At 43.4% G+C, this 15,339-nt stretch overlaps 1 protein-coding gene across 1 annotated transcript in view; it reads left to right on the top strand.

The window, feature by feature from the left end:
* The window catches only part of si:ch211-67e16.11, a 15,949-nt gene extending 2,352 nt beyond the window's left edge, over window positions 1-13,597 (top strand). The window contains exons 3-8 of the mRNA XM_043694528.1: window positions 1,738-1,895; window positions 2,111-2,281; window positions 3,331-3,462; window positions 6,910-7,082; window positions 10,996-11,250; window positions 13,209-13,597. Coding sequence (XP_043550463.1) covers window positions 1,738-1,895; window positions 2,111-2,281; window positions 3,331-3,462; window positions 6,910-7,082; window positions 10,996-11,250; window positions 13,209-13,409 — 1,090 coding nt within the window. The 3' untranslated portion in view covers window positions 13,410-13,597. The remainder of the gene's footprint in view (window positions 1-1,737; window positions 1,896-2,110; window positions 2,282-3,330; window positions 3,463-6,909; window positions 7,083-10,995; window positions 11,251-13,208) is intronic.
* Window positions 13,598-15,339: the final 1,742 nt, after the last annotated feature.

Consider the following 15,339-nt stretch of genomic DNA (forward strand, 5'->3'; position numbering starts at 1 on the left):
CCCATAAGATAGACGAGCAGAATTAGGCCATTCGGCCCAATCGTTTGCTCTACCATTGATCATAGCTGATGGATTTTTCCCTGTAACGTTTGAAGCCCTTACCAGTCAAGACCCTATCTATCTCTGTCTTAAATATACTCAGTGACTTGGCCTCCACAGCCCCCTGCAGCAATCAGTTCCACAGATTCCCCATCCCTAGCTGAAGAAATTCCTTCACATCTCAGTTTTAAAGGGTCGTTTCTTCACTCTGAGGCTGTGTCCTTCTAGTGGAAACATCTTCTCCATGTGCACTTTATCCAGGACTCTCAGTATTTTTGGAGGAAGGTTTGGGGGAGATGTCAGAGGGAGATTCTTTCCGCAGAGAGTGGTGGGTGTGTGGAATGCACTGCCAGCAGTGGGAGTACAGTCAGATACATTAGGGACATTTAAGCAACTCTTGGTTAGGCACATAAATTATAGTAAAATGAAGGATATGTAGGTCAATCTGATCTTAAAGTAGGATAAAAGGTTGGCACAACATCGAGGGCTGAAGAGTCTGTACTATGCAGTTCTATGTTCTATTCTATAAGTTTCAATCAGATCCCCCTCATCCTTCTAAAATTCACTGAGTATAGACCCAGAGTCATCACCACTCTTCATGTGAAAAAACCCTTCACCACGATGATCATTCTTGTAAACCTCCTCTGGACCCCCTCTAATGCCAAATGCTGTCTGACCAGAGCCTTCTACAACCTCAGCAGTATAACTCTGTATTCTAGCCCTCTTGAAATGAATGGTAACATTACATTTGCCCATGTAACAGCCAAGTGAACCTGCATATTAACCTTAAGAGAATCGTGAACTAGGACTCCCAAGTTCCTTTGTGCTTCAGATTTCCAAAGCCTTTCCCCATTTAGAAAATAGTCTAAGCCTCTATTCCTCCTGCCACAGTGCATAAACTCACACTTTTCTACATTGTATTCCATCTGCCACTTCTGTGCCCACTCTCCCAAGCTGTCCAAGTCCTTCTGTAGCCTCCGCACATCCTCAACACTCTCTGTCCCTCCACCTGTCTTTGTGTCATCTGCAAACTTAGCAACAATGCCCTCAGTTCCTTCATCCAGATCGTTAATGTGTAACATGAATAGTTGTTGTCCCAACACTTACCCCTAAGAACTCCACTAGTTACTGGCTGCCATCCTGAAAAAGACCCCTATATCCCCACTCTCTGCCTTCTGCCAGTCAGCCAATCTTCTATCCATGCCAGTATCTTGTCCCTAACACCATGGGCTCTTATCTTATTCAGCAGCCTCCTGTGTAGCACCCTGTCAAACAGATCACGTCCAATGGCTCTCCTTTGTCTAGCTTGCTCATTACCTCCTCAAAGCGTTCTAACAGATTTGTCAGGCATGGCCACCCCTTGATGAAGCCGTGCTGACTCTGCCCTATTTTACTGTGATCTGGAATGAACTGCCTGAGAAAATGAGGAAGCTGATTCCATGGAAGCTTTAAAAAAGGAATTGGATAAGCTCCCGAAGGAAATAGAGCAACAGAGGAAGGTGGAAAAATGAGCTAAACATCTTTTACAAAAATCTGGTGTAAACCCGATGGGCCAATTGGTTGTAATCATTCTATGATGCTTTTCTGTTCCACCCAGGGGTTGTGGTTTCAGGGAAAAAGGTTAGTCATTTAAGGCTGTGCTGAGGAGACCTATCTTCACTCAGATAGTTGTGAATATTTGGGATTTGCTATTCCCAGGGAACTGAAGCTGTTCAGCAATTTGAGACAGACTGACAGACATTATGGGGTGATGGTGATGTTGAGGGGTTGTACAAGTCATTCCTATCGTAGAGGAATCGGATGTGTGTACACAGCACGATATCCAATCCCAACAGTTTCCCAATGGGTGCGTTCAGGTAAAATTGCCGCAGAATATTTGGTGTGTGTGTGTGTAGAAATCAGAATTTGATTCTAGAGTTCCGGATTTCATTCTGGGATTAGGTATCAGGCCCAACTCTGACATCTGATCAAACAATTTATTTTGAGGAACCTTTGCACACTCTCCCTCAGTCAGCCTTGAGCTTGGTTTGCAGGAATTGTTGCAAAATAACACTGCCCTGTCTTCTTCCAGAACAGAAGGGTTTTGCTGCCTGCCCTCAGCCTCTCAGCATCAGCAGCCCCAACCCTGCCGTCGCCAACTGTGAGTTAAATAAAAACACACGCCGCTGTCATCGACAACAACTCTCTTCACAGAAATCCTGCCGAATGTACCAGACCTGTGACCATGGGGTGCTGCTCTCTGGTGAGATTTTCACAGTGTGTGTGTATATGTGTGTGTGCGCGTGGGAGCATGTGTGTGTGTGTGTGTGTGTGTCTGTGTGTGTGTCTGTGTCTGTGTGTGTGTGTGAGAGGAAATAGTATGAAGGAAGAGAAAGGAGAGAGGAGTGGGGAGAAAGAGAGTGAGAAAAAAAGAGGAGACAAGAGTGAAGGAGGGGCTCAGAAATGGGACAGGGTGTAGTAGCGACAGAGAAAGAGATGTAGGAGGATAAAGGAATGGTCAAAGAAGAAGTGAAATTTGATAGAGAGGTAGGATAGAGAGGGCAAGGGAGTGATAAGGAGGGGAATACCGAGGGAGGACAAGGGAGGGAGGATAAAGACAGACAAGGGAGAGGGAAGGCAAAGGGCAAATATGAATGGGAAAGAAGAACAGGGATGAAGCAATGTGATAACAGCCAGAACACTTTATCGGTGAAAAGGGCTAAAGGAAGGATGTTGTGAAACTTGAAAGGGTTCAGAAAAGATTTACAAGGATGTTGCCAGGGTTGGAGAGACTGAGCTACAGGGAGAGGCTGAACAGGCTGGGGCTATTTTCCCTGGGGCATCGGAGGCTGAGGGATGACTTTATAGAGATTTATAAAATCATGAGGGGCATGAATAGGACAAGGTCTTTTCCCCAGGGTAGGGGAATCCAGAACTAGAAGGCATAGGTTTAAGGCGTGAGGGAAAAGATTTAAAAGTGTCCTAAGGGGCAACTATTTCATGCAGACAGTGGTGCGTGTACGGAATGAGCTGCCAGAAGAAATGGTGGAGGCTGGTACAATTACAACATTTAACAGGCATCTGGATGGGAATATGAATAGGAAGCGTTCAGAGGGATATGGGCCGGGTGCTGGAACATGGGACTAGATTAATTTAGGATATCTGGTTGGCATGGATTGGTTGGACCGAAGAGTTTGTTCCTGTGCTGTACATCTGTACATTAGCTTATCCGTGTGGGATGAGTTTAAGGAGTACATTTCGCTGTTGCCAACAGATTTCTCTCCTTAATCCTGCGGTTGCATTAATTTTCAGGAGGCTGGAAGGAGCAGCTTACATATCAGAGACACGTCCACAATGTGTTACACTTCTATCGAATGTTGAGGAGGAATGGCTTCCGGGTGGAGAACATCAAAACCTTCTTCGCAGGAGATGGGCAGATCCCGGGTAAGTTCAAGCAGTACTCCCTAAAATAAGTACATACCTTGTAAACAGAATGACACCACTGTAATGTCTCGAAGCACATTGGAAATTCAAGCCCTACTATTCCTGGAATTGTTACAAATATAAACATAGAACTTAGATTTAATGAAAATCCCAATTTGACTCTGGGAACTGCAACCCAGGATTAAGGTAAACCTCAGCGGATTCCATCAGTAATAATAAACAATGAAACAAAGAGTTGCTGAACCTGGAGTTCTGAAACAAACAAAAACAAAGTGCTGCAGGAACTCAGCTAGATCTGCAGCATTGAGAGTGTGTTGCTGGAAAAGCACAGCAGGTCAGGCAGCATCCGAGGAGCAGGAAAATCGACGTTTCAGGAATCACCCTGGTGAAGGTCCTGATGAAGCGTTGATTTTCCTGCTCCTCGGATGCTGCCTGACCGGCTGTGCTTTTCCAAGCATCCGAGGAGCAGGAAAATCGACGTTTCAGGAATCACCCTGGTGAAGGTCCTGATGAAGCGTTGATTTTCCTGCTCCCTCGGATGCTGCCTGACCGGCTGTGCTTTTCCAGCACCACACTCTTGACTCTGATCTCCAGCATCTGCAGACCTGACTGTCTCCGAGCTGTGCAGCATCCCTGGTCTCAAAACAGTAACCTCCGTTTCTCTCTCCACCAACACTGCTGGACCTGTTGAGTTTCTCCAGCACTCCGTTTTTGGTTGTTTTTGATTAAAATAATATTGTAACACTTTTAACTTGAACAAGAACAGTAATTGTGTTAACTATTGTAACTTAAACTTTACCCCTTTAAAATTCCCACACTCAAACACAAAGGGAAAAAACAGACAAAACACTAATATTATGAATGGAGAGGAAAGATATAGTCGGGACAACACAGTTCTGTATCATCAGTCCAAAACACAAAACTTGTGATTGGTCTTACAAACCTTTCAATTCATCAATGATATCCGAATATTGCCAATGGGGCGGCACGGTGGCTCAGTGGTTAGCACTGCTGCCTCACAGCGTCAGGTACCAGGGTTTGATTTCACCCTCGGGCTGACTGTCTGTGTAGAGATTGCACATTCGTCCCATGTCTGCATGGGTTTCCTCCAGGTGCTCCGGTTTCCTCTCACAATCCAAAGATGTGCAGGTTAGGTGACTTGGCCATGGAAAATTGCCTGTAGTGTTCAGGGATGTGCAGGCTATGTTGATTAACCTTGGAAAATGCAGGGTTATTGGGAAGGGGTGGGTCTGGTTGGGATGCTCTTTCGAGGGTCAATGTGGACTCAATGGGCCGAATGGCCTGCTTCTACACTGTATGGACTCTATGATACCCACACATAATGATCAGTCTTTAGTTCACTAGCTACTTAGTTGGACCCAGGGTTATTTCTAGTGGAACTGAAGGTACAATATCTCATCTTTAGACTGGGAACTTTACAGCCTTCTAGACTTAATATTGAGTTCAACATCTTTAAATTGGCAACCATTTCTTCCCTTTGTTTTAGCTTGTTATCATGTCCTCCCTTCCTCCCATTCCAGTTACTGTCCTTCCAAGTCTGTGAGGCGGCACACCATTCTCACATTCTGATCACTTAATCTGAACTATAAACTCGTGTTCTCCAGCAGCACTCTATACCGACTAACCAATACTCCCCCACTAAACTATAGCATTACTACTGCCCCCTCCACATTTCACTTCAGCTCTGATGAAAACTCATCTAGACTGAAAACGTTAGCTGTCTGACCCACTGTGATCTCCAGCATTTGTTGTTTTCAGTACAGATACCAGCATCTGGAGTAACTTTCTAGCAGTCATTATGTTTTAAAATAATTTATTCAGTTTTTCAGAATGTAAGTTTTCTGCTGATTTGACAGAAAATTGCAGAGAGCACTTTACAGAGAAAGGGGAGAGGGTGAGATTGTTTTGGATAATGTCTGGATGTTTCTTGTTTCACTGTGCTCACCCAGTCTGTGTAAAACAGCAAATTGAAAGATCAGAGGAGTTACTGTGCTGATTTCTCCTAATCCCACAACAAATCATAGCAGTGAGCCTAGACTCAATGTCTACAAAAAATAATATTGCTTCATATTCCTCATAGGGGAGGTAGTGATAATGTCACAGATTCACAGAGTCCTACAGCACAGTGAGAGGCACTTTGGCCCAAACTGGTCCATGCCGACCAAAATGTCCATCATCACTAACCCCATTTCCCAGCACTTGGCCCCATATCTTTCTAAACCTTTCCTGACTATATACTTGTCCAAATGCCTTTTAAATGTTGTTAATTACTCGCCTCAACCACTTCCGCTGGCAGCTCATTCCATATGCGAACCACTCTCTGTGTAAAACAGTTGCCCCTCAGGTTCCCTTTTATTCTTTACCCTCTAACCTTAAACTGATGCCCTCTAGTCCTCGATTCCCCAACCCTGGGAAAAGGACTGAGTGCATTCACCCTATCCTTCCCTCTCATGATCTTATACACTTCTGTAAAATTCCCCCCTCATTCTCCTACGCTCTAAAGAAAAAAGTCCTAGTTTGTCCAACCTCTCCATATAACTCAGACCATTGAGTCTTGGCAACATCTTTGTAAATTTCTTCTGCACTCTTTCCAGTTTAATAACATCCTTCCTGTAGCAAGGTGACCAAAACTGAACACAATACTCCAAGTGCGGCCTCACCAATGTCCTGTATAACTGCAACATAACTTCCCAACTTCTATACTCACTGAAGTAGCAATCCAGAGTTCTGAAGACAAGAAGTCATGCCATGGCAGATGGTGAAATTTAAATTTCATAAGATTTGGAATGAAGAGCAGGCTTTATGGTAATCATGTAAACTCTTTTCGATTGTCATAAAAGCCCATCCGGTTCAATAATGCCCTCCAGGGAAGGAAATCTGCCATCCTTACCTGGTCTGGTCTACATGTGTCTCCGGACCCACAGCAATGTGAGCCAACCATTTCCCATGACGATAAAGCAGTAAGTGCATCCAATACCAATAATGTAACCAGATTCCCAGTAAATACAGATGGCTTTGGTTCTGTACTGATTAAATATAAATCATTGGGTGGATTAACTCAGCAGTGGAAACAGATTCAATAATAACTTGTCAAAGGCAATCAGATAAACACTTGAACGTGTGCGAGGATGAGAAATCCAAGAAGATAAATCAGAAGAAAAGATTTTAATTTTTATCATACCTTTCATGACCTCAAGATGTGTTAAATACTTTCTAGCCAATGAGGTCATTCTTACGTGTAGTCACTGTTGTAATAGAAGAAGCGCACTGGTCGGTTTGTGCAGAGGATTCCACAAACTGCGATGTGATATGATCTGATTTGTTGTTGTAGTGATGTTGGTCGAAAGAGAAATGTTGTTTACTTTCGTTGTTTAATGTAGACTGACCGGAGACTCTTGGTAATTTCATTGTTTTCATTCTGCGTAGTGGACGAGGAGACTGAGGACATCTATCCAGCCACAGAGAAGGTGATGATCCGTAGCCACATCTCCTATATTTGCCGTGCTGTCAACTGTGCTGATTCTCTGGTCCTGTATCTCAACAGCCCCACACGGAATGATGGGACTATGTTACTCTGGGACGTCAATAAGAATGGCATTGTAGGTATTTAATCAAACTTCCAGCTTCTAGTTACCTGCAACATCATTCCATATTCAAGTCCCAAACAAGGGACTGAATTACTGAAACAAAGTGATATTCAAAGTGCAATATTGATAGAGTACTACACTGTCAGTGATACCTTATTTTCACTTCAGATATACTGTACAGGTTATTCTGGTGTTTATCCTAACTTCACCCTCCTCCTGTCTTTCCTTATCTCACTCTTTTCAGATAATAGAATAAGCTTAGAATAATTGTCTGTCTACCTTCCTTTTTAATACATCTAAATGATTCAAATCAACCATTTGCTATGGGAGTGAATTCCATGTTCTCACTCTCTTTTTTGTAGATGCACCATAGAAAGCATCCTATCCGGATGAATCACAGCTTGGTTTGGCAACTGCTCTGCCCAAGTCCATAAGAAATTACAGACGGTCATGAACACAGCCCAGTCCATCACACAAACCAGCCTTCAATCCACTGACTCCATTTATATGTCCTGCTACCTCAGGAAAGCAACCAATCAAAGACCACTCCCACCCCAGTTATACTCCCTTTCACCCTCTTCCATCCGGCAGAAGATATCAAAATTTGAAAACACGTACAAATAGACTCAAGAACAGCTTCTTCCCCGCTGTTATCAGACTTTGAATGGACCTCTCCAATGTTAATTCTGATCTCTCTCTCTCTCTACACCTTTTCTGTGGCTGGAACACTGTATTCTGCACTCTGTTCTGTTACCCTGGTGCACCTTGTATGTTACGATCTGCCTGTATAGCACATAAAACAACACTTTTCACTGTACACGAGACAACAATAAATCAATCAAGTTTCCTCAATGTTTCTTCTGTGGATAAAGAAATATTCTCTGCATTCCCAATTTTATTTCTGGAATGCTGAATAACAACTGGATATTCCCACTCTCCACTTTCTATCTTGAAGGCAGCTAGTAATCTATTATTTCCCCTATCTCTGCATTCTCTGACCTTATTCATGAGTCGATTATTGCCCAGTTCTGGAGAATGCAGATAAATTACACCTACTGCATAACCAGGGGCCATTCCTGTTGTTACCTCCTCAAAAGATTCAGTAAGGTTTGAACAAGCATGATTTCCCTTTGGATTGTAGGCTGACTACTCATTGTTATATTTTTCAGTTGGAGACAATATGTTAATCTGATCTATCTGCTTTCTCTGGTAGACTTAAAAGATCCCAAGTCCACTATTCTAATCCACAATGTGGAGGTGCCAGTGGTGGACTGGGGTGGACAAAGTCAGAAGTCACATGACCCGAGGTTATAGTCCAACAGGTTTATTTAATATCACAAGCTTTTGGAGTGCTGCCCTTTCATCAAGTGAAGTCCTGACTTCTGACTTCACTGATGAAGAAGTAGCGCTCCAAAAGCTTGTGATTTTAAAGAAACCCATTGGACTATTATGGACTGGTGTTGTGTGGCTTCTGACTTTGTCGACTATTTTACGAACAGTAGGGCAATACCCATTCCTTGATCTCAACAGGATACCTGGTCATTATTGCAGTAAGGTGGGTAGGACTTTGCTGTGCACAAATAAGCTATTATATTTTGTACCTTACAACAGTACATGCTTCAAAAGGTACAACAGTGTCTGGGTTTTACTGCATTTAACAACTTGGGTTTTCCACACTGTAAAGCTGTAGCTCGTTTTGAATGGTATCAGTACAGGTATAACTCAGCTCGTTTCTCACAGTCCCATTTTTGCCAACTGAAAGACAGAACAGTGAAGCAAACCATTCCTCCTCTCAGTATCATTGCCCAGCCATAACCCAAGATAATCACTTTTGGGAATGAAAACGTTTTGTTTAAAGGGAGTTTGTCCGCAAAAGGGCCACCAAAGGCACTCAAGTGGATGAAAGGACAATTGTTAAGTGTTTATTTGCCAATCTGAGAGATAAGTGGAGAGAACTGAATAATGGTCCACTTAATGCATCCTTTCAGGGTCAGGATTAGGTGGATCACAAAAGACAGAAACTACAAGAATTGAGTTCCAGTGAGGCTGGACACTTTCATCTCATCTTAACTCCTGTGTCTTTTTTTTTGTTCTGTCAAGTAATCCAGGAAACACAGGGAAGCTTTTGGTGAATTCATTACAGTCTGGCAATCAGCTCTCATTTTAAAAAAAATTCTTAAGATAAATAACATGCCCGGAATTTAATTTCTAAGTAATCTCCCTAAATCATTAACTGTGGGTTGTGCAGGTGCAGTTAAAGGATATTGATTTTCTGCCAGAGACAGCTTAACTTCACAAAGCATTGAGCAGAATCAGTTCTACTTGGGGATGAATGTTTTACTTAACCACCAATGCTCTGTCACTTGGCTGATACTGTATTGCATGACCTTTACTTCATGGCACATCTTACCAATCATTTTATTCAGGTGGTCCTAACTTAGTGACTTCAGAAATCAAAGAACTCCCATTTGGACCTCTCCTTACACTACCTCACAATGTCTCAAAGTATTATACAGCCAATGGAGCATGTTTGATGTGTTGCAGAGCAAGATCCCACAAACAGTGATGTAATAGACCTATGGAAGGCAATAAGAGTCAAGAATGAAGGTGTTGGACTGCAGCCGCTTGGATTGCATAAGGACTGCAGATTTCCTTCCTTTAAGGACATTAATGAACCAGATGTGTTTTAGTGACAATCCAGCAACTTCATGGTCAGTTTAAATCTTTCAGGAACATAGACAATAGCAGCAGGAATAGGCCAATCAGTCCACTGAGTCTGTTCTTCTATTCAATAAGCTCATGGTACTTTCTCCCTATACCCTTTGATCCCTTTAGCCCTAAGAGCTACATCTAAGTCCTTCTGGAAAACATTCAATGCTTTGGCCTCAACTGCTTTCTGTGACAGAGAATCCCTCAGGCTCTCCATTCTCTGGGTGAAGACATTTCTCTTCATCTCAGTCCGAAATGGCCCATCCTGTATCCATAGACCATGACTCCCTGATTATCAGGAACATCCTTACCCTGTCTAATCCTGTTAGAATTTTATAACTTTGTATGAGATTCGCCCCTCATTCTTCTAAACTCCAGTAAACCCGGGCTGAGGAAATCCGATCGCTCCAGTATGCTCGAGAGAACTCGCTTGCTGTCCTTCGGAGAGAATCGTGAGCAGTGTTCCCTGTGGGCTGTGTGCACACAGCTGCTCTGATGTTTTGTGTACAGTGTTCCGAGAATAGTGATCATTGTCAGCTTCCAATCAATGCATTGATCTGTTTCTGGAATTGCTGCCTCACACAGCTCTCTGAGGCCTGTACAGTGAGAAAATTAGAGGGAATACTGGTCCTGGGATCTTTTACACTGGGATCTTGTAATAAGGCACATTTGTCCACAGCTGACTGCAATTTGAATTCAATTAAAATGCACAAATAACAAAACGGGGAGATTTAAACTGACCACGTATCTGTTGGGTTGTCATTAAAAACCCATCTAGTTCATCAATGGAGGGCAATAAGAGTCAAGAATGAAGGTGTTGGACTGCAGCCGCTTGGATTGCATAAGGACTGCAGATTTCCTTCCTTTAAGGACATTGATGAACCAGATGTGTTTTAGTGAAGGAAATCTGCCGTCTTTACCTGGACTGATTGAAACAAGACTCCAGTCCAGCAACATCATACATTAACTTCCCTCGACAGCAAGTTACTCAGCCCTATCAGAAATTCTTGAGTTATAAACACTGCATGGAGCAGTAATGCACACATCACAAGATTGAGTTTTAATAAGAAGTAAAGCACTTGATCAAACTTTGAAAGTAGTATTTTCTGATCTGTATGGTTGAACCAGCTGAATGTCTGAGATGGTGTACTGGGAATGTACTGTACAGTTCAGGGTTGAATGGCTATGTGACTCTGTGCATCAATTAAATCTTCAGGCTGACCAGAAGGAGAAATATACTGTGGGAGAGTTGCTGATGGATCTGGAAGGGTGCAATGCACACAGGGTGTTAATATTTGTCGATCAAAGTTACCCTGGAACACTGGCAAAGAAACTGCTTTCTTCCAAAAAGCATCCAAATGTTATTCTGATCAGCAATAGCAGGGGGTCAGAGTTCACCTGGGCCTCCTGCTTCACTGAATTTTGGGGAGAACTTCATCCCAATCAATGTCTCATTGATTACCTCTTCAAGGTGAGTTGAAGCTATTTAAGAATGTACATAGCATGTAAAAGAAATGTAATCCCTTGGCCTTTGCAGCTTTGTTCTGTCTGTCTCATTGCTACCACCCAAAGACTGACCTCTACAGAAGGATAAATGGTAAAATCCATCATGGGCTCAGTGCTAAATTTCCAATTGTGTACAAAGTTAAAAATCAGACAACACCAGGTTATAGCTGAAAATGTGTTGCTGGAAAAGCGCAGCAGGTCAGGCAGCATCCAGGGAACAGGAGAATCGACGTTTCGGGCATAAGCCCTTCTTCCTGAAGAAGGGCTTATGCCCGAAACGTCGATTCTCCTGTTCCCTGGATGCTGCCTGACCTGCTGCGCTTTTCCAGCAACACATTTTCAGCTCTGATCTCCAGCATCTGCAGACCTCACTTTCTCCTCAACACCAGGTTATAGTCTAACAGGTTTATTTGGAAGCACTAGCTTTCGGAGCGCTGTTCCTTCATCAGGTGATTGTCCAACACCAGATCCTTCGAATCATTACAAATGTGTGTCATTGACAGTCTTACAGTAAATTGGCAAAGAGTTGGATATTATTTTACAAACTGGTAGTGATTATTAAATGCTTCTTTTCCCCCTATATTGGATATATCTTCCATTTGTGCTGCAAAGTTACAACTTGACAGTAGAGTAAATATCTCCACTGCCCAAACTTCTTACAAAGAAGGGAAGTGGGTCCACTGCTTATTGTACTGTACTGGGGACACAGCTCCCATCTTCACAATGAACCGCAGACTATTGTTCTCTCTGCTCACACTGCGGAGCAGACCTCTCTTTGTTCCTCAGCACAGCACACCCCTCCCGAGATCTCCCTCACTCTACTGGGGAATGCTTCCCTTTTCCCTCTCACCATACCAAGAACACAGGCACCTTTCATCTTCTTAACTTCTCCATGTTCATCAGATGTTCATCAAACATGTCACAAGGTCCATGGTGGTCCTTGGCATCAGGGTCTGTTCCCACCAACCCACCCTGTCAATTGGGCACATTATACCTTACCTAGTAAAAGCACAATCTTGGGTTGTGCTTTTACTAGGTAAGGTATAATGTGCCCAATTGACAGGGTGGGTTGGTGGGAACAGACCCTGATGCCAAGGACCACCATGGACCTTGTGACATGTTTGTTGTCTAGTGAACAGTAGAAACAAAGTGAGGGAAAAGTCAGCAAATTAATTGGACCCAAAACTTCAGTCATGTTTTAGAGAAAAAAAAAATGACTGGTTGAAAAGCTGGCATCAATAGTTTGTGGCTGGGATTGGTATATTAGTGTATCATAGAATCCCTACAATTTGGAACTCTCCAAAGAACATCCCATCCAGGCTAACCCACCTAGCCTGCACATCCTTGGGCACTATGATCAAGTTAGCATGGCCAATCCACCTAACCTGTAGATCTTTGGACTGTTGGAGGAAACCAGAGCACCCAGTTGAAACCCACACAGACACAGGGAGAATGTGCAAATTTCAAACAGCTGCCTGAGGGTGGAAATAAACCTGGATCTCTGGCCCTGCGAGGCTGCAATGCTAACCATTGAGCCAACGTACCACCCTATCCAACTGAGAAGGGGGATCTGGAGTAGGAGTGACACAAGTTACATTACTGTAAAGTTAACAAGTGTAGGTTTTGCTTTTCAGGGAATTGGTTGTCAGTGCTCCTATCATGGTACACATGTAATTATCACAGAATCATACAGCCCTTTGGCCCATCGATACAAAATGACTCTAAATCTACACTAGACCTACTTTCCAGCCTTGAGCATTTTTACATTTCAAGTCCTCATCCAAGTACTTTTTAAAGATTGTGAGGTTTCTTGCTTCAACTTCTGTCCAGGCAGTGCATTCCAGACCCCCACCACCCTCAGTGTGAAAAGGTTTTATCATCAGCTCGGAAATGTCTAACACTTTGTGACTTTGTTTTTCCCAGAATGTTGCATGGGCTGCCCCTTCGACTCTTGGGGTAATTGAATCTACGCCAGGGCTCCTGAACAGCACGATCTATGGAGGACCTTGCTATGACAACCCACCTCTGACTCCAGAAGAGGTTAGGCGGGAGTACATGGGCTGTCAAAATCTCCCGACGGCAGTGTGGTACCAGACAATCCAGCGCAAGGATCTCCTGAACTAACTGCTCCAGCTCACTTCAACATGGACTGTTCTCTTCAAGGAAATGGAAACTCATCAGAGCACAGACTTAAACACTATTATCTACCCATATGAGATTTTAATGCCATCTTTTCTTTAACTATTTGCGCTGACAGGTAACTGTTCTGAAAGATCAGATTTACTTTCAATGGATTGACCAGCAATTAGGTCGAACTGTACAGAATGCTGTTTAGATCAGAGTGGTGCTGGAAACGCACAGCAGGTCAGGCAGCATCCGAGGTGCAGGATGCTGCCTGACCTGCTGTGCATTTCCAGCACCACTCTGATCTAAACTCTGGTTTCCAGCATCTGCAGTCCTCACTTTTGCCTGTACAGAATGGTGGCCACTCTGGCCTCTTGCTCATTCCTGATATCCATCATTCCACTATTGGGGGCCCTACCTTCTAAGCCCTGGAATTCCCTCCTTCCTGCACTCTCTCCACTCCTCCTCTCTTTTCAAAACACTGCTTAAACCTAGATCTTTAGCTAAGCTTTCGGCTTCCTGACCCAATGACACCTCCTTTGGCTTTGTGCCAATTTGTTTGTCTGATAATGCTCTTCGTAAATGCCTTGCTACTGCCTCATACTGCCTGGCTAATTGATGCCTCCCCAAAGACCGACCTCTGTAGCAGGGCAGGTTTGAATAAATGCAAATAGCAAAGTTATTTTCAGGTTTAAAGAGGAAGAATTTCACCGCGTTCTCCTGATGATTCTGCGCTAGTGCAACACTCAGTCTTAGAACTGAGACTGGATGTCAGGTTGAACTCCAGTGCTGTATTGAGTTTGCTAATTGCAGGGACAGGGACACTACTCCTGACCTCAGTGAGGAAGGGCAGTTATCATTATGGACTCCGACTACTTTCCTGCATTTCCCACTGAATACTGCGATGTTGAAGGCAGAATTGCCCTCCACTGTGATGGCTTCTATCAGCGCTCACTGTTGAGGCTTATACTTTGATTCAGCCCAGCTTCCTTAACAAAATCTCTGAGATTAGGGGAGAAATCTGAGCAATCCTTAAACAATAATCCTTTTGTCAATGCATCATCTTTCACAATATCAGGATGTCCCATAGTGTTTCAGATCTGAGTAATTCCGAAATTAACCTGGGCCAGAAGAGATTCCAACACAGCCTTGTGTTACATATTCCTATGCTCAAATTCCATCTTGTCTCTTGGTGATAAATGTGTTGTTCTACTGACTGCTGTCTATGCAGTTCCAGTGGGGAGCGTGACCAGTCGCTGTCTTTTCTGTTCAAGATTTTAAGGGATATAGATCAACTGTGATTATCCTAATTGCTCTGGTGATAGGTTATGAAAACTGACTGTGACTCCTACTGCTGATGGCTGGCTCATATTTACACCTCAACCAACTCCCAAAACATTTATCTCATTGCTGTTTGTAGGAACTTGGCTGCTGTGTTTTCTATAAACAGAATACACTTCATGCTCTGAAAAAATGTCTAGAATAGTCCGAAATTGAGAAGGGCCTGACTTTGTTGATATTGACTGAAATCTCCTCAATGCCTATTGGCTGTGGGTACCTCTCCTGTTTGCGTACCACTGCATCTTGATTGGCTTCAAACTCTCTCTCTCTGCCATTATTGAGCTGTGCTCAGAGGGTGCAGGAGTCACAGGTTTGGATTATAGTGTTGTCTGGTCTCCTGGTTTGAATTTACCCCCCAATCTTGAGAAGCACTGAGATAATCCAGTCAGGCTCTACCTGGAACACTGTGTGCAGTCCTGGTTAATACCACAAAACCTAGAGCATACTGACAATGCATGGAGATATAACAAAACTGACCCTCAGTGATACAGAAGCATTTTAGTAACACACCAGCCTCAGAAAATGTCAGAGTGGAGACTTTATAAAGCATGACAAGATAAAGAAAATAGGCCAGAAGCAATTCCCTGCT

This window comes from Chiloscyllium plagiosum, chromosome 7, assembly GCF_004010195.1.
Source record: "Chiloscyllium plagiosum isolate BGI_BamShark_2017 chromosome 7, ASM401019v2, whole genome shotgun sequence".
NCBI lineage: Eukaryota > Metazoa > Chordata > Chondrichthyes > Orectolobiformes > Hemiscylliidae > Chiloscyllium > Chiloscyllium plagiosum.